At 32.5% G+C, this 19,762-nt stretch overlaps 1 protein-coding gene across 3 annotated transcripts; it reads right to left on the minus strand.

The window, feature by feature from the left end:
• Positions 1 to 53: 53 nt before the first annotated feature.
• On the minus strand, positions 54 to 17,844 carry LOC110645249 (ATP-dependent helicase rhp16). 3 transcript variants are annotated; one of them, XM_058129229.1, is made up of 16 exons: positions 17,630 to 17,844; positions 17,218 to 17,346; positions 15,757 to 16,937; positions 14,591 to 14,713; positions 14,431 to 14,504; positions 13,746 to 13,809; positions 13,487 to 13,630; positions 13,326 to 13,411; positions 12,648 to 12,717; positions 12,099 to 12,224; positions 2,891 to 3,121; positions 1,430 to 1,534; positions 1,174 to 1,326; positions 529 to 617; positions 357 to 437; positions 54 to 276 (listed from the first exon to the last, which is right to left on the minus strand). In XM_058129229.1, exons 1-16 carry the CDS (start codon positions 17,673 to 17,675, stop codon positions 201 to 203), a joined length of 2,778 nt encoding a protein of 925 aa, XP_057985212.1. In that variant the 5' UTR covers positions 17,676 to 17,844; the 3' UTR covers positions 54 to 200. The 3 variants fall into 3 exon arrangements, with proteins under 3 accessions (XP_057985212.1, XP_057985211.1, XP_057985213.1); XM_058129228.1 differs by having other exon boundaries at positions 15,757 to 16,943; XM_058129230.1 differs by lacking the exon at positions 14,591 to 14,713 and having other exon boundaries at positions 15,757 to 16,943.
• Between the last annotated feature and the right edge of the window lie 1,918 nt (positions 17,845 to 19,762).

A 19,762-nucleotide genomic window follows, 5' to 3' on the forward strand; every position in this document is an offset into this window, starting at 1 on the left:
TAATCAACCATTGGAAATTTATTGTGTCAACCTTAGAAATTTTCAAACCATTGAAATTTTTACTAACTGCCCAGATTAAGAGTAGGGGGCATATATACTAAAAAAGAACAACTATAACATAATAAGCGGATGTGTGCAATTTCCTAATTTGATCAGTGACAAAATTAAGAGCAACTATGGGAGCGGATGCTGTCTCATGTTCAAGTGTTGAATAAGAAATGCAGATCTTCCATTGTTAATTTTGCCAGGGCATCTAAAGACCCATCACCAACAGTCCTGTGAATCATGACTAATACTCAACAGATGGAATTTATCCATTAGAACATAAGAAAGCAGGAAGACAAGTGAGACCTTACCCTTCAATCGCTAGCTCCTTTTTTCCTTGTAGCTCCAAAATCTTCTCCTCAATTGTGTTCTCAATAATAAACCTCACAATTCTACGAATGAAAAGAAAATGTAAGCCCTTAATGTGAAAATACCTAGCTTGTATTATCATGAAGTTTTAGAATCTTGAGCTAAATGCAGCACCTGATTGGTTTGTTTTGCCCTATCCGATGGACTCTATCTTGTGCTTGCCGCTCCACGGCTGGGTTCCACCAAGGATCCATCAAGAAAACCTACAAAATGAAGCCATGATGAGAACAGCACAACATAGGACTGAGGACAAGAGGGAGTGAAATGGACCTAATTTGAGTTATAAAGGACAAATAGTGACAAAAAAAAAAGGATAAAATAATTAGAGTATAAATAATTATAACAAATAATAACAAATTTAGGGAGAAAAAGAAAACCAAATACATCGAGTTGTCCCAGAAGAAAGAATGACAGAAAAAAAAAATATTCACAATTTCAATCACCACGATATCTAACTACATAATTACAATAGTAAATATTGAAAATTGAGGTTTTTGTAACAAGAACTTGCACTAAAATAGTAAGAGAACTCTATCGAAACATGATCATCTCTTATTAACAGAACTCATTAAAATTAATTGAATAAATTATTATTAATGCTATTCATGTGCTGCATTCCCATTATTTGCATCAAATTAACAGAGCATTAGATAAATAATTGAACAATAATATTTGGAGCAAATTCACAAAGCATCAGACTAAGAAATGGACCACACCAAGAAAAAAAAGGAATAAGAAGAAGAAAAAAGGAGCACTGACATGCGATGCTACTGTCAGATTGAGGGCAACGCCTCCAGCTTTCAAACTCATTAACAATATCTTGCAATCTGGATCCTCGGTAAATTTCTTGATAGCAGCATCTCTTGCAGGCAAAGACATGCTTCCCACCAATTGACCACAATTTATACCAGACTGCAGAAAGGCATCCCAAAAAAATGATTTTTTTTCAAAAAATTTCAAAGACAACTGGAAATGAAATAGAAAGACAATAAATACACACACATATATATTATACCTTATGGAGAGAGTAGCTTATGAGATCCAAGAATGAAGTGAACTGGCTAAAAACAATTCCCTTTGCTGAACCATCCCTTTCAACCATAAATCTAATTTCTTCCCTCTGCAGCCATGTATACTTGCTTTAAAAAAAAAAAAAAAAAAAAAAAAAAGCTGCTGCTGGATATGCAAAAGCAGAAGAAATTTATAAAACCGCCCTAGAAATCACCCTTAGATTATGTTTGGTATGACATAATCAAAATTGTAATGTAACACATGTTTGATTACGTTATTTAATAATACAAAAAAATTGATGTAATAGAACGGCAATTATATAGTCTAATCAATTACACTTAAAAGCAACGTCATGATTATTATATACAAAATAAATATAATCATTATTATTAATTTTAATTTTTTATATATTTTTGTCAGCACCAACACTACCACTATCTGGTCATTGTTGCTACTTTCACCACTATCCCTACCTTTCTGTCACCACCACCATCACTTGACCACTATTAATGCCACTACCACGGCCACGGCCACCGCCACCTGGCTACTACCACCGCTACCCTCACCATTTTTTTGATAAGCTGATTTTAGTTATAAAAATTAAAGACAGGAAGAGATTAGCATGAGACTCCTTGTTCTAAACCCCAACAAATAAATCTTCCTAATGTCTAAGTCTAGAGGAGAGATGCTGAGAAGAAAATACAGACACCAAGAACAGGAAAAGCAAGGAACAAAATATTACACCAATAGCTGCTATCAACGAAAGCCACAAAAAACAAAACCAAGAAACCAAACCAAGGTCAAACGATTCCTACACCAGAATCACCTTGAATTCAAAGACTCAGTCAAGAACCTAAGCAAGCCAAAAGATTATTTGACATCCATTAATCACAGAGCATCCCTCTTTTGATACCCACTAATCACAGAACATCCCTCTAATCACCACTACTCTCATCTTGCCATCATCTAATCACCGCTCTTGTTACCACCACCACCACCACCAACACTACCAATTAGCTACCACTAACACTCGACCACTAATAATTACAATTATTACCACTTATTATTAACACTATAAATAAATTAAATATTAAAACAAAAATTATTACATTACTTATATTTTTATTTTACAATCAAATATAGTAATATAATGATAATTACATCACATTATATTACAACTTAGATTCCATTATATAATTGCTTATATTGCATTACATTTCGCTCTAACAAACATAACCTTATTTCTCTTAAACCAGATTTTACAGCCTACTCAGCAGCTTTAACCACTTTTGTGCATAGTTGTTACCATCTTCTTTTGAGATATGTATTGCAAATTGGCACAATAATGTCAAGTATGGTCAATGGAAAATATATGAAATACTCATGCAATGTTCTTCAAATTACAAAACAAGTTCTATTAATTGAAGGAACTGAAATCAATGTAATACTTTCACGCAACACATACCAAAGCTTCTATCTTTGTGCTTGTCTGAAAATCATTTAGCTGGATGCTGTTGAGAATGCTAGAAGATTTAAATCCCTCAATGGTTGTTTTAGCAGTCTGATCTCCACCATCCAGATTTCCAATCAAATCAAGAGTAATTAAACTAGAACACATAGGGCATAAGACATGTCCCAAGGAAGTAGAGAAATCATCTAGGCAGGCCTTACAAAAGACATGGTGACAGGTGGTAACCTAAAATAGCAAGATTATAAACAGGAAATGAATTAATGAAGTTGTGCAATTACAATAGAAATCGGGAATGAGAGTAAAGTCTTCATTATTGTAGAAAATGAAGAGAGAAGAAATAGAAAGAGAATGTGAGAAATAAATTGTTTAAATTATTTCCGCAAGCCTTTCGGTATAAATAAATACTCTTTGTCATACACTGAGAATGATATATTTACATTTTTACAGAACATTGACAGGCACAATTATAGGCATATCCTAGTACACATTTACAGGCATATTTTAGCACATAATCATAGCCATATTCTAACACTGCCTTTCAAGCTGAAGCATACATATGTACCCTACTCAACTCAACTCAACTCAACTAAGCCTTTATCCCAAAAATTTGGGGTCGGCTATATGGATTCCCTTTCTCCACTCTGAACGATTTTAGGTTAAATCCTCAGAAATGTGTAATGCTTCTAGATCATGTTGTACTATTCTCCTCCAAGTCAATTTAGGTCTACCCCTTTTTTTCTTTCTATCCTCTAACAAGCATACATATGTACCCTGCTTGTTAAAAATGTAATTCATCTGAGAACCTCTTAGGGATTCAGTGAGTATGCTAATTGGTCATTTGGATTGATAGAACTAATAGCAATGCATCTTGATCCAATCTTTTGCTTGACAAAGTGATGATTCACCTCTATGTTTTGTTCTCTTCTCTCATGAAAAACTGGATATTAGGCGATATGTAGTGCAACATGATTTCACAGATCAACTTCATTTGTTTGATACCACCACATCTCAAATCTTGAAGAACTTGCTTCAACCAAATAAGCTCACAAGTTGCTATGGTCATAGCTCGTTATTCTGCTTTTGCACTCAACCTAGCAACTAAATCTTACTTTTTACTATTCTAGGATATTAGATTCTCGTTAATTAAGACACAATATCGTGAGATAGATTGTATGTTTGGAAGAGAACCTACATATGTCTTCACATAACAGGCCTTGTCTTGAAATTCCTTTGATATACTTGAGAATGCGAATTATTGCATCCCAATGACCATCATATGGGGTCTAGAGAAACTTATAGCAAAGGAAATTTTGCTTTGTGTTATTGCGAGATAATTGAGCTTACTAAGTAGTCTCTAACATCTACTAGAGTCTTTTAGTGGCTCCCACTATCTAGGAACAAATTTAACAAGCGGATCCATGAGGGTATCCACATGTTTGCAGTCTAACATGTGATTATCTTCTAGTATGTCTAATGCATATTTCCTCTGTGAAATAACAATGTCCATATTAAATTGTGCAACTTTGATTCCCAAAAAAATACTTCAACTTTCCTAAATCTTTGGTATGAAAGTGATTGAACAAATGTAGTTTGAGTTGAGAAGTGCCTTCATGATCATTACTTATTATAACAATATCATCACTACCAAAAAATGCATTTGCCATGGCCACCATGATAGTAAAATATTGAATGATTTGCTTCACTTTGAAGCATCCCAAACTATTGGACAATAATACTAAACCATCTAAATCATACTTTTGGAGATTACTTTGAACCATACAGAAATCAACATTGTTGGAATTGATGAGATTTTCTTTTAATTCATGGGATGTCTCATATTGAAGAATCTCATGATTATGAGAAAATCATTTATTGATTAGAAAAATCAATGGCTTGATTAAAGCTTATATAAAGGAGTGATTTATGGTTTATTGATAAGACAAAATATACATTTGCCTTTTCTTCTTGTTCTTCCATGACCCGTGCAACAACCCTCACCCCGTGCAATTCCCTATTCTTCCATAAGATCCAAGGTTTAAAAGGTCAGAGAGTTACACAGCCCTACCTTGCATGGGCCAAGTAATGGATAATAGCAAAGACTCCCAATTCGACTTTTCTTCCTTTCTGCTTGACCCATAATTCTGGAATGTCTTTATTATTTGATATTTTCAGTTTAGTTAACTTGCTTTTATTCACTTTCTAGGTATAATCAGTTTAGTTTATAATTCCTCCTTCGATTTCGGTAGTCTAGATAATTAGATGGTTGTGTAGTTTGATACTCAAACTAAATTCCTTGTGGGAACGATACTCTACTTACTACTTTATTACTTGTTACGATCCGTGCACTTGCGGGTTTTTGCACAACAAGTTTTTAATGTTGTTGCAGGGAAATCTTTGTGTTTGACATTAGACAATAGGCAATATTAGTTTATACATTTTATTTTACCTATTTTTTATTAGTTTATCTTATTTTGTTTCTTTTAACTCTTTTTCAGGATCTTTTGTTTAGTTTATGATCAGAACTAAACCAGAAGAAGAACTGCTTGAATTTGATCCAGAAATAGATAAAAAGGAAAAGAAGCAACACAAAGCTGAAACTTCAATCATGGAGACAATCGTCAAAAACCTTTAAGAGACTATGGATCCCCAACTATTTGAGGATTCCAACTGAGCATAACTAGACCAACAATTTCGAACTAAAACCAACATTGCTTCACATAATTTAACAGACTCAATTTGGAGGTTCACCAATGGATGATCCACACTCTCATCTCCACTGTTTTTTTACTCTTTGCGATACATTCAAGATGAATGGTATTTCTGAAGATGCCATTTGACTAAGAGTATTTTCATTCTCTCTTAGGGATAAAGTAAGAAAGTGGCTATTATCTCAACTCGCAGGATCATTCACCAACTGTGCCGATCTGTTACAAACCTTTTTAGCAAGATACTTTCCACCTTAGAAGACAGCTAAACAAAGAGCTAAACTCAACATCCTCAGACAAAAAGACAATGAATCTCTTTATAATGTATGAGAAATATACAAAGATCTTAAAAAATAGTGTTCACACCATGGCATTCAGGATTGACTCCTTATTCAGAACTTCTATAATGGTTTACTACCATCAACAAGGTGCTTTATAGATTCAGCAACTGGTGGAGACCTAATGGAGAAGACCACGACCAAAACTTTTGAGCTTTTGGAAAGGGTTGCCAACCACAATTTTGAATGGTTAAACATAAGAGGGGATATAAAGAGAACTGGAGTACTAGAACTGAATGCACTGAGTATGATCAATGCTCAATTTGACCAATAGTCAAAAAGGCTTGACAGAATGTAAGCCAATGCAATAGAAGCTAGTAACCAATTATGTGACCACTGTTGAGGACACCAAAGCTCAGAATGCAATAACTACAGTAAGCCCTCTACAAAACAGGTGACCTATCTGAATAGCAATGGGAACTTCAACCAGAGAGCGATTGAAAATCCTTATTGAAACACTTACAATCTTGGATGGAGGAACCACCCAAATTTCTCATGGTCCAACTAACAAAGCCAACAGAACCAGTTGATCAATAAACAACAAGGAAACAAACCAGCACCACTAAGTTTGTAAAACATAAATCAAAATCAGCATCAGCAACCACAACCTCCTGAACCACAATAGCCTAAATTGAAGATGACTATAGATTCATGATGTGTAGACCCTTAGTTTATGATTTATTATGAGTATTGCATTGAAGCCGTGGGAAACCCGATGATGAAAAAAATTGTATGACTGTAAGATGAAATTGGAGGCATAGAGCTGAATTATTAATTTCGTAGCATGATTTTGAAAAAAGAATAATAATATATTTTTGGAAAATTAATTAAATTTAAATAAAATTTTATTTTATTTAAATTTAATATGGGTAGTTCTTAAATGAACCCAATTAAGTTTAATTGAGCCTTATGGGCCTAAAAAAACCTAGTTAGGAATTTAAATAGAACCCATTTAATTTTTGTTTTGAAAATTAAAATAAAAAAAATATCTTTTTCTCTCTCCCTCTCTCATACAAACTCTCTCTCCCACTTAGTCCCACTCTCTTCCTCACTCTCTATTGGTGCAGCCCCCTTTCCCTCTCTTCCTATTGGTTGAAATACCTCGCCTATATCCCAGTCTCACCAAAATTCCTCATCCCCAGTTGTTTAAGTTATTTGAACCTTATCACACTAGGACTCCAAACCCTACCACACCTCTTCCTCACTCCCTATTGGTGCCTTCTCCTTCCCCTCTCTTTCAATTGGTTAAAACACCTCATCCATATCCCAGTCTCACCCAAATTTTGCAATCCCAATTGTTTAAATTATTTAAACTTTATCACCCTAGGACTCCAAACCCTATCATACCTCTCTCCCAAAACCTTATAAATACCCTAATGAGAAAGAAGAAAAAAGGGGGAGCTTGAAGGTTAATTTTTGTTGTTTTCTTTTCAAGATTTATGCCACATAATGTTTAATTTTATGCTCTTTGTCTTTTAATTTATCTTGCATATTCATGTGGATCATGTAATCATATTTTATTTGAGGGGATACACAACTCTGCACATACTCAATTTTTTGTTTCTTATATTATTATTATTTTTTGTTATTTTTTGAATCTGTAAAAATTTTAGTAAAATTATATTCATAATCTTCTCGAAATTCCATTAATTTTAGGCTCAGAATCACCGAAAAAACTTTTATATTTTGTAAGTTATGGCTACTTGAAGTTAGAGTTCCTGCAAATTCTGATTTGCAGTATACTCGATTTGTGAAACCCATATCTCTCTTGTTTCTTAATAATTTTGTGTGAATCTAGTGTCTAAAATTAATTTCAGAATCTTATGAATCTTTTCCAATTGGTTTTGCATTTATATCTGTTGTGGTTAATGAGTTATAAATTTTACAAAAAAATAGTACGATTCTGTCACTTAGAAAAGTTACGATTTATGTAGACCATTTGGCTAGGGTTTTGTTTGGTTTATAAATTTTATGATATTGTATGATGTGTTGTCTGTCTTCTGTAATTTTTTCATAATTTTTAGTCATGTCAGACTATTTTTTAAAAATTAAATTTTTTACTACTGTCAATATGCCAAAATCTAAAAATTGTATATTTATGAATGTTCTTGTGTGTTCTTGGGTTCTAATTGATATTTGATCTATTTTTTTGTGTTCTTTTAATTTAAGAGGTGTTATGAAGTGTTTAGATCATATTAGAAGACTTAGACCATTAGTTAGTTGTAGTTGATTAGGAATTTTAACCCCTTTAGGAGACTAGAGTTAGAATCCAATGTGAATTGTTATTAGTATTTTCTTTATTTTCTTTATTTTTTTATTACAAACTGTTATAGAAAGTCAATCACTATGTTATTTCTCTGTATATTCTGTATTCGGTATTCCTATTTAGAATTTCTTATTTAGGATTTCTTCCTAATTAGTAGAACACAATTATAGGAATCAATTGTATATATATACCCATGTACAGATTAATTGAAATTAAGGAGAATCATCTCTTTCTACATGGTATCAGAGCAGGTCATCTATCTAGGGTGACTATTTGTTCTCACCACCCAGCTCAGGAGAGACCTTGGCCGCCGACCGGCCTTCTCCTCTGATCCGGTTGCCGGAATCCAAATGCATGAGGCTCACGCGCCCAACTCAGGTTCTCGCCGTTTCTTCACTCGCCAACGCGTGGAGGTGGGTCTGCCGGCCGTTTCGACTCCGATCAACATCGCCGGTGTCGCCTCAACCCCCTCATTCCACCACTGTGTGCTGTTGCCTGATCTAGTACACCATTAAAGGACTTCTGAGGTTTAACTCTCAGATCTTATTTCGGTATTTGCTTGATTTGTGATTTTGGATTATTTTGCGACTGTAAACACTTTGGATTAGTGTTTCGGTTAGTTTTCTTTGTCTCAACAAATGACAGACAATAAGAATATTATTTCTGATGTGATTCCGGTAATGACTAAGATCACAGAACACAAACTTAATGGTTCAAATTACTTGGAGTGGAGTAAGACTGTTAGGGTCTATTTGCGTAGCATTGATAAGGATGATCACCTTACTAAAGACCCACCTACTGATGATACACGGCAAACTTGGCTAAGGGAGGATGTTCGGTTGTTTTTGCAGCTTCGGAACTCGATTCACAATGAGGTAATTAGTTTAATTAATCACTGTGAATTTGTTAAGGAATTGATGGATTACTTAAATTTTCTGTATTCTGGTAAAGGGAATATCTCCCATATTTGTGATGTTTGTAAGGCATTCTACCGTACTGAGAAAGAGGATAAGTCTCTCACGGCCTATTTTATGGATTTTAAACGGGTATATGAGGAACTTAATGTATTGTTGCCTTTTAGTCCTGATATGAAAGTTCAGCAGGCCCAACGGGAGCAACTGGCTATTATGAGTTTTCTTGCAGGCCTTCCTTCAAAGTATGAGACTACTAAATCTCAGATTCTCTCCAGCAATTCCACCTGGGGATAGATCGTTAACAATATTTCTGGAAGAGATTCTCATGCGAAATTTTAAAAGTTTAAGGCTGCAAAATTCTCATTTTGCGTTTCTTTGTTCTATTTCTTTTAATGTAGTTTTCATATTTTCTTATTTTAATATTGATTGTAGAACTCACTATGAGTGGATAGTTCTCTTTATTCTAGAATTAAGGATGTAACACTTTTAATTCAGTTATGGATCTTATTTGATTTTATTTAATAAATCAGGAATTTCATTCTTTGATTCAATTTCTTGTGTTCTTAATGCATACTATGTGTGAGTTCCACTTAGTATTGATTCTAGATATTAGTTGAAGGACTGAAAGGTAAAAATTAATATTGGATAATCAAGATTTTGAATTTAGGGTTTTTGATCTCTAGATAGGCTAAGATTCTATATGAAGTTTATAATTAGTGAAAGATTAATTTAATCGCCACGAAAGTAGGGTTTAAGTTTATTAAAATATAATTTGAGTGCCTTGAGAAAGGACTTCAGGTAACTTAGGATTAATTTCCTTCAAAGTAATAATTCTCATTTTATTGAATAGGTTAGATAGATTTGTGATTGATTGGAGCGTGAACCTGTAATTCTGGAATGTCTTTATTATTTGATATTTTCAATTTAGTTAACTTACTTTTATTCACTTTCTAGTTATAATCAGTTTAGTTTATAATTCCTCCTTCGATTTCGGTAGTCAAGATAATTACAATTGCTATGTAGTTTGGTACTCAAACTAGATTCCTTGTGGGAATAATATTCTACTCACTACTTTATTACTTGTTACGATGCGCTTGTGGAATTTTACACAACAGAAAGTGTTTTTCTCCATATTTAAAACATGGCCTAGGTTGTCTGATGGTATTGGTATTATTGGTAATAGCAGGGTTTGTTTTTGGCGTAGGTTGAGTGACAAAGGCTTGACTGGTTGCTGGTGAAGGTTTCTAGGTATTCACTGGTGGTTTAGGATTAGAATTTTGATCTGAATTCAATGGCTTAGGTGCATAAGAATTGGTGAAATGAGTCTGAGCAGATCTATAAGAAAAAGGTACTGAAGAAGTAGAATAAACAGTTCTAAAATTGCTTAGATGGGGTCCAGGGTTAGCGGTAATTTTCTTACTACTATTCAGGAATTGCTTTTGGAATCTAGCAGTCTCAAAGGCTTGTGAAAGTGTAGAGGGCTTCATCATTCTAACCACAGGCCTAATGTCATCCCTCAGTCCCCCAATAAACACATACAGGAAATATGCTTCTCCTAAATTAGGCATAACTCTTTCCAACCCAATTCTAACATCTTCAAACTTATCTTGATATTCCTCAATCGTCCCCTCTTGCCTCATTCTCATAAATTCCTCAATCACATACCATCTTCTCCAAATTTTGCACATAATTACCTCTCAAAATCCTCCCAAGAATGGGATCCCACTCCTTTAACCCAATTATGATACCAAGCATTAGCTTTATCCATAAAAAATAAACTAGCAAATTCCACCATCTGATTTTTAGGTATTCCATAAACTTCAAAATACTTGATACATTTTCTAATCCAAGCCCTAGGTTATTTGCCATCAAAGTAACAAGCTTTGACTTTAGGTAAATTTTTAGGCATACCTTCTATTTCAACCATGGATACAATACTGTTGTGTTCATACTGCTACTAATTTCCATTTTCCCTAGGTATAGGCAAAATTTCCCTGCCTCTGAGAGAAGCCACAGAGGTTCCAACCATCTCCTTTTCCCCATAATTAACTCCTTTGCCCTTATCCCCTAATTGACCTCAAACATAGATCGCATCTACTCCAGCATCACATTTCTGGTTTCCTCTACACTCTGCTTAATTTTCTCCATCACATTTTCATTTTCCTTCCTTGCAACTTCTTGCATAACCTTAATTTGATCTTCCAACTCAGCTATCTTGGCTGCACTAGTCAATTCCTGAGTAACTACTCCAAATCTAGTCATCTCAGCAGTTTCCAGATCCACAACTGTAGATCAATCCCTCACAGGACCCAGCTCTGATGCCAGGATGTCAGTTATTCGACTAGCAACAATCTCTAGATACAAAGATTGGAAAAAGAATCTCGAGAATAAAGAAATAGATGATAAGAGAGAGATTTGGGTGAGAAGAGAATAGAATTCTTGAGAAGAGAAGAATATCTTTGTATTGATAACAAAGTAGCTTATCAGCTACTTACTTATTCAGTTAAGCTAACAACGTCCTAATTGCTTCAATTTATTCCAACTGCTCTACTAACAATATTTCCCTCCAAAATACATCCTTATCCATATCCCAAACTACCTATTTCTTCTCCTCCTCCTATATTACATAACACAATCATAGCCATATTCTAACATTTACATTCCTTAAGATTTTCATTATCTCAAAGACAAAGGATGAGAATAAGGATCATTAATATATAAACTGTAAGGACTTGATATTCATCCCAATGTAGGGGTCCAGTATTAAAAACTAGAAAGCAATGGACCTTCATTCCCATTCCTACTCTTGTATTCTCAGTACCAAAACAACAACTGAGGACTAAAAAAAAAGTTGATGGAACAATCTTGAGCATAAGTACCAGAAGGGAAATTGAAGGAAATGTTGGGGGTGTTGTAAAAAGGCACAAATTGAACATCAAAAGATAAAAAGGAACATAATAACATAAAAGGAAAACTCACCACGCGATCTTTAACTGAATCATGGCAAATGCCACAATCTTGTTGGCCATTGTGAGCATCAAACAAGTTTCCTCCTTTTTGTATTGCAGTTTTAGAGTATACTATTAGGTAAGGATGATTGACTGCCTATAATTTGGTACAGAGAGAGACAAGATCAATCAATGGACAATAATAAATGGAAAAGAAATGATGAAGCCTTCCAATGAATGTAGTACTCAAATTTGGAATCAAAATCAGATGGGATCAAGTTTACAGTTAAAACTTTCTCCTAGTTTTATAGAACTCTTGCATTAAAGTGAAAGTTTACCTATTTATTTTTATAAAGAAACAAACAATGATGTCAACAAATTTCCTCAGTAGTACTTATTAGCTTAGCATCTATTTTTGTGCGATACTTATGTCTAGTATCAATCATCTAATAAACTCAAAATCAGTTAATAATCAATTCAAAAAACCCTTTACTACTTTACATTAACACATGATTTGTAAGTAAATGGCACTTCTGCACAAAACATCAAAGTACCAGATTCAATGGATTGATTTATTCACCTGCCGCAAGCGAGTGATAAGTTCAAATATGTGTGCATAGTTATTCATCACAGTTCCAGCCTCAACATATCTGTAAAGAAAATAAATGGCAATTAAACAAAAATGTTTGTGATGACATAAATCAGTGGACTTTCATTGCCCTCTCCCCTTGAAAAAATTCCATATATATATATATATATATATATATATGTGTGTGTGTAGAATTTTTAAAGAATACATAAAAACTTTTAATGAATTATCATTTATGGGCCCTCCAATGACCAATTCCAAAGATTTCAATTACAATTTTTAATGAATTTCCATTGTTAATAAAATTAAGAAGTAAATACTCTTAATATATCATTTATATTATTGCATGCCGATAAATGCACTCTCTTTTAGTTTATGGTCACCAATGTGTGACAATAAGAATTCCAAATAAAGGTTTTTTGTTTTAAGAGTTTGATTCTATCTACTAATTTGTAAAAAAAAAAAAAATTATATTTAATTTTTTTTCTTACCTTACTTAACTCTATGGATATTTTCTTTTATAAGAAATCCTTTAAAATAATAGTAATATTCATAATAAAATTTAACATGTATTTCTAAAAAATGACATCCAAGCTTCGCCACAAGTAGACTGGTAGACTAGTAAAATGCAATATGTATGAGGAGAAAGCAACAAGGATCATGGCCTACGTATTAAATTGTGCCCGGCTTTCATTACATAATGACTGATAATAATCTTCTTCTTTAACATCCAGAGTATCGCGCCTCAACATAACCTGGAGAAGAAAGGGTGCAAGCATTGTTATTCAAAATCCCTGAACAACTTTAAACTTATAGTAGGAGAACATTACCATCCTAGGAGGAAGAGCAAGATCAGCTGCCCTGCCTTCTTTGGTGCGTCTAAGTATTATGTTTCCCAAAACCTTATGTTTGAGCAATATCATTGCTCTTCTTGCTAAATCACCGCCATAATATTTTATTGGTTTAGAAATGTACTAACAAAAAAAAAAGGAAACAAATCGCATATTAGAATTGAAAAACATGCTACATATCATATAACCCCCTAGGTATTTAAATAATAAGAGTAGAGATGAAAACAGCAGAACTTACTTTATTCCACCAAGAAAAGTGTCTCCGATAATTGTGAGGGCATCTGGAGCATTGCGCTGATGGCCTGTAATTGAGTAGGTTAACTAACATCACATTTCATTAAATGTTCAGTCAGAATGATCCAGACAAGAAACAAAAGAGGAAAGGCAAACAGCAACAGGACAAAACTTAGACTTCACAAGCAACCATCTCAACAGTAAGAGAGAGAGAAGAAGAAGAAAAAAGAGGAAGTGTTTAAAAACAGGAATGTGTTCAAATGGACCAGATTCTTGTTTATGAATTTTTCAAATATAAAGTCCATTGTGACAAATACCTTGAGTGTCAATTGTCAAATAAAAATTCCAAGTTCAGCATCAAATTTAGCAAACTTGGAATATTTAAACTGAAGGTGACATGTCATACGAATGCGAATTATATATGTAATTAGCATCAACAAACTTAACAGCCATAAGTTCATGGTACAGAGAAAATGAGATTGACATTCTATTAGAAAGCCAATTACTTCATGTAAAAAGATCATTTTTAAAGTTCTGCTTATTTGAGAATATGAGAACATAAAACTGAAAGTTCATAATTTGCTTTGTTTTACATACCAGATAGAACTACACTAATTTATTATCAGCCTTACATTAGATTCAAAGCAAGGTCAACTAAATAATAAAATTCTTTGAATCTCAAACCATACCTATAATCAAGGGTTAGGCAATCACAAGCCTTACACACGTAATAAGAGTATGGGACTACTTGCAGGAAGCGTACCTGTGTAAATGGAAGCCCAAATGCATAAGTTGAACAACAAAGTCTTCACATCACAAGTTAATTGTTCTAAAATACACTGAAATTACCAGAGAATAAAGTTCTCCAACACGATTTTGAATGGGAGTACCAGTGAGAGCCCATTTATATGATGATTCTAAAGCAAAAATGGCTTTTGCAGTATTAGAACTTCTATCTTTCACATAATGAGCCTATTTAGAACATGAGGAAAAAAAAAAAGTGAAAGATCAATTTAGAAAGCAAAACAGGTTTAAATAATTATTAATATAGAAAAAACAAAAGCATGGATATGCGGGGACTTTTGTGAGGATAAAAAATGTACAATCATATGAGTTTCAGATGAAAGAGGACCTCCTAATATTTTATCCTACTAAATTTCCCTAAAGGCGTAATATTCCTTCATTTCTATCAAATTGTACACATTATAAACAGCAAACAAACATTAAGAAACATAAGATGCTGTTAACATATTTAGATTCCACTATGCTAGTGATAACATGAATTTGATATTTGCTTAATTCAAGCAACTGGTTTCGAATTGACTAATGACAATTAGAATTTGTCACAGAATTATGTAGCCATCCACTCATTGGCATAAACGGAAGTGCAAAATTAGTTTCGGAGATAGTCCAAACTGTCAATTTCAATTCAATGGCTTCAGTTAACTAAAACATGAATCATGACATTATCATTATCCTGAGAAGATCCCAATTATGACATTATCACTATCCTGAGAGGATCCCAACAATGACATTCTCACCATCCTGACAGGATCCCAATCACAACTTCAACTATTGATTGTAGAGCACAAAGGTGAGTGACGAAGTGATTAAATAAAAAACAACACAACAATACATTTAGCATTTTTTTTCATATTGTTTCACAGTAAGATAGATGGCAAATTTCTCATAAAAAAGAAGCTAAATGGAATTAGTATTAATATCCTACGGGAAACCACAGGAAAGTTTGAGATAGAATTCTAGAATTGACTTCAATTGCATAAACAATCAGGAAATTCCTAAAGAGGCTTGAAGTTACCAGTTTATTCTCTACATTTGTTAATAAATCAACTCCAAATAAACATTAAGTTACCAGCATGTATGTAGATATAGATAAGGGGACGCAGTACAGAAGATCTTAAAACCTGATAGATTCACAAAAAATCAAACAGTGGCAACTTCAAATTCAAAGGAGAAAATTGAAGACACCAATAAGTTACCTCATGCCATCTTACCTCATCCAAAATAATGCGATCCCACTTCACTGAGTATAGAAGTGATTTCTCTTTATGCAAAGCTTGTTTAACTTCCCAATTCTCCATAGCCTCAATATTATTTTCTTCACCATGCTGTTTCCTTTTCCAAGCTCCCTTCATTACATCATCCTGAAATCCATGACTTTCATCTATACGAGATTCTATTACATGCATAGAGGCTAATGGTGCAGTATTGAGCTTTTTCCTGTCTTGCTTAGACTGCTTTGCACTTCTGGAAGAATTAGGCCCACAATAATATTTCAGGTGAACACTGAGCTTCTTCTCATAGAACAACTTCCCACAGTAAGCACACTTTTTCTTAGGTGGCATCATGTATTTTCTGAATTCAGCCTCAACAGTACCATACGTAGTTATAACAAAATCATAACCTGAGAACCTTTTAGAACTCTTCCTTCTATTGGCTCCATGATAAACCAGAACCTTGGTGCTTCCCGTTGTTGTAAAACGATCAATCTCACTTACCCACTGGCTCACTGCAACCACAGGACAGACTACAAGGGTGGGTTTGGTTCCACTCAAATCAATGGAGGAACCAGCTAACAGTGTGGATCCATTGGATTCCTGGGTCTTCCACAGCATTTCTCTTTTCGCAAGCACCAGGGCAATTGCTTGAATGGTCTTCCCCATTCCCATCTCATCAGCAAGAATTCCCCCCTTGGTCTCTGACTCCTCCTGCTTCAAAGCCCAGGCCAACCATTCCTTTTGGTATCTTAACAAAGGCATAATCAACTCTGCTGGAGGCTCAGCTGTTTCATTAACAATAAAACGTTGTTGATCCAAATCAATATCTTCTGTTATATGTTCATCAATCCATTCATCATGCTCTTCTTCCAAAATTTCCCACATTGGCCTTGACCTAACTTTATCCCTCTTCCTATTTGACCTATACACTCTCTTCTTTTTCTCTGCATTAACTTCAATATCAGCTGCTCTTGGTGGCTGAGCAGGTGGTGGTTCATTTTTGGACTCCATTTCTGTCACATTTGCTTTAGCAGATGGCTCTGCAAAATCAGAAAAGTGAAGATTCCTAGCACTCATAGAAGCAAGAAAACTATCTTCGCGATCATCAACGTCAATGCAGATTTGGGCTTCTGCTTTCCGTTTTTTGCCTAAAATCTCTATATCTTCAACAATTTCACCTACAACTATATTTCAAGCGTTAGAGACATATCACAACTCAATGTTTAACTAACCTTTCAGTTCACAAGCCTCATTCATTTCAGTGGAATACATAGTTCCTTAAGACATTCCCAGAATGTTTATTTTTCATCAGTGCACAAAACTTAAACCCAAAAAATAAAAAAAATAAAAAAGAAAGGAAGAAATAAAAGAAAGAAATACTAGAAAGAAAGAAAGAAAGAAAGAAAGAAAGAAAGAGAAGCAAGCAAGCAAGAAAGAAAGAAAGGATAATCAAAGTACATTTATTACGGGAGCTGTCATCATCAGAATCTGAAGACGGCCCATACAAATAATACAAATCAGAGCCGCTACCATTTGGGTTATTGTCGTCAGCTTCACTAGAGAAATCATGTTCCCCTTGCTCATTGCCTGCTCCAGAATAACACATCAAAACACTCAGAAACAGAGCGACATTGATTGCAGAAAACGTAATACATAATTTGCAGAGACAGAACACTGACTTAAATATAAAATTAAACAAACAAAATAAAAATCACAACCTCCATGAACATCAAAACCATCAATCACTTTAATGTAAAACCTAATCATCAAAATTTTAAAATTGCTCGAAACACTAAGATTCAAACCCTTAAATCCTACCAAATATACCAGTAAAAAACAAGAAGAAAGTGATTAAGAACAAAAACCTTACCATCAGTCGAGGGTTTGGAGATTCTTTTACCAGAACGGAGCTTCATTGTCGTTTCAAGAACGAAAAGGGGAGATGTTCCACATAAGAGATTGAGTTTAGAGAAGAGTGCAAAAAACTCGTAACGGTCGTGTCAATTGGCAGCGAAACGTTTTATGGAGAGAGTAGGCTAATGGCGGGAAATAGAGTCCACGGCCTGCACGTTAACAATGGTAACAAAATAGTTGCAAAGAAAGTCCATAAGAGTCTTCTACCACACGCAATAAAATTATATAGACCTCTTTTTTATTTTTATTTTTATTTTATTTAGTAATGAAGCGTATAAAATAAGTTTGCGAATAGATTTTAGAATTTCAATTAAAAATTTCGATTTGAAATAAAAGCTAAAAATTACTTGAGATTTTGACCAAATTCATTTATAGGATTCAAATCTCAAAATCCAAACATTGCATAAGAAGATTTTATTGTTGTTTTATTAAAATAATATATATTTATTAGTAATTATCTTTAAATCACTACACTAAAATTATTATTTTGAGGCTAAAAATTTTGATTTTAAAAATTATTTATTTATCTTTATATATTTTTAAAGATAAATAATTAATTATTTTATTTATTATTATCCATAAATATAATTAGAGATACATATATATTTGACGCAAATTTAATATTTAAAAATAAATATATTTATCTATATTAATAATTTGTAGAGATAAAAAAAATTATCTCTCTTTTTATTTCAATAAATTATATTATTTATCTTTAAATTTATTTTTAAAGACAAATTAAATTGACCTTAATTACATACACTAAAATTTTTAAATTTACTTTGAGAATTAAATAAATTTTTCTCTAATAATATCTTCTAAAAATAAATTACCTTGTCATTATATATTAGCCTCTTCATGTTATTAATTATTAATATAAATGTATTTATGACTTTAATAATATAATATTTATTTACTACTACAATTTAAATAAAATTTATTTAAATTATTAAAAATAATAAATATTATCAAAAATAAATAAATATAATTTATAAAAGAAACTATAACTAGCGGACCATATTCTCTACTTTTTGTTGAAATGTCAAGAGAAGAGGATTGATTTTTATAGGGAAACCATCATCATTCAAGTTCTTAGAAAAAGTTATGTGCAACATTGCTTCTTTTTTTTTTCTTTTAAAAAAACTATTATTTTCTTAATTTATAATTTAAATTTTTAATTTTTAATTCATCATATAAATGTTTTACTATAATAGATAATCATTAATATATTATATTAAAAAATTAAATTTTATTACATTTATTATAGTACTTATATATTTTTAAGTATAAATATAATTGAAAATAATAATTAAAAAATAAATATATTAATATATGTATAATTAATAAATTCAAATCATCAAAATATTTGTATTTTAATCGTAAAAGTATTTTTATCAAATTTTTTTAGTTTTTTCTTAAGAAATTAACAACACTTGTTAACTTAATAATTAATAACAATATATTGATTAAAAGCTTTATTTATACAAATTAAAAGAAAAATATAATTTTTTTATTTTAATATATACAAACATAATATAATATAAATATATGTGCATGTATTTACATGTTTAATTTTTTAAAAATCACTTTTTTATTTAACCTTATATATAATCTATATATACTTAACACAATTATATATTTTTAATTTGTTATTAAATTTTTAATATGGAAAAAAGAAATTTTTTAGTGACAAATTAAAAAAATCTTAAAACTTTATATATAAATAAAGTTAATCTTAATGAATTAAAGACTAATAAGTTTTTGTCTCAAAATTTGAGCCATTAGAAACAAATAATATTTAGAGACTAATAAAATTTTACCTCAAATAATAATTATTACAAATAAATATCTTATTTATTTCAAAGTGTATGTCTAAAAAATAATATTATAGTAGTGAATAATAGAAATAATTCTCATTTTGCGAATAAAAAAAACAAAATGAAAATAAATATTAAAGTAACCATGGAATGCCGATGCAATCAAACGGGCAGTGAAGTTGGGGTTTGAAGGCGTGACTTTGGAATCGGATTGAGCAGAGGTGATTGATCTTTTGAAGGGTGGACAATTCCCTTTGTAATGGATTTTTTAT

This window comes from Hevea brasiliensis, chromosome 10, assembly GCF_030052815.1.
Source record: "Hevea brasiliensis isolate MT/VB/25A 57/8 chromosome 10, ASM3005281v1, whole genome shotgun sequence".
Lineage (NCBI taxonomy): Eukaryota > Viridiplantae > Streptophyta > Magnoliopsida > Malpighiales > Euphorbiaceae > Hevea > Hevea brasiliensis.

What these genes read in the sequence shown, in the direction of transcription:
- LOC110645249 (XM_058129228.1), bottom strand. Translation starts at nt 17,675, where the DNA reads ATGAAGCTCCGTTCTGGTAAAAGAATCTCCAAACCCTCGACTGATG. An exon ending in TTGCTCTTCCTCCTAGGATG is followed by an intron (nt 13,412 to 13,486) that starts GTAATGTTCTCC and finishes TTTCTTCTCCAG; the next exon opens with GTTATGTTGAGGCGCGATAC. An exon ending in ATCTGACAGTAGCATCGCAT is followed by an intron (nt 618 to 1,173) that starts GTCAGTGCTCCT and finishes TTCATTTTGTAG; the next exon opens with GTTTTCTTGATGGATCCTTG.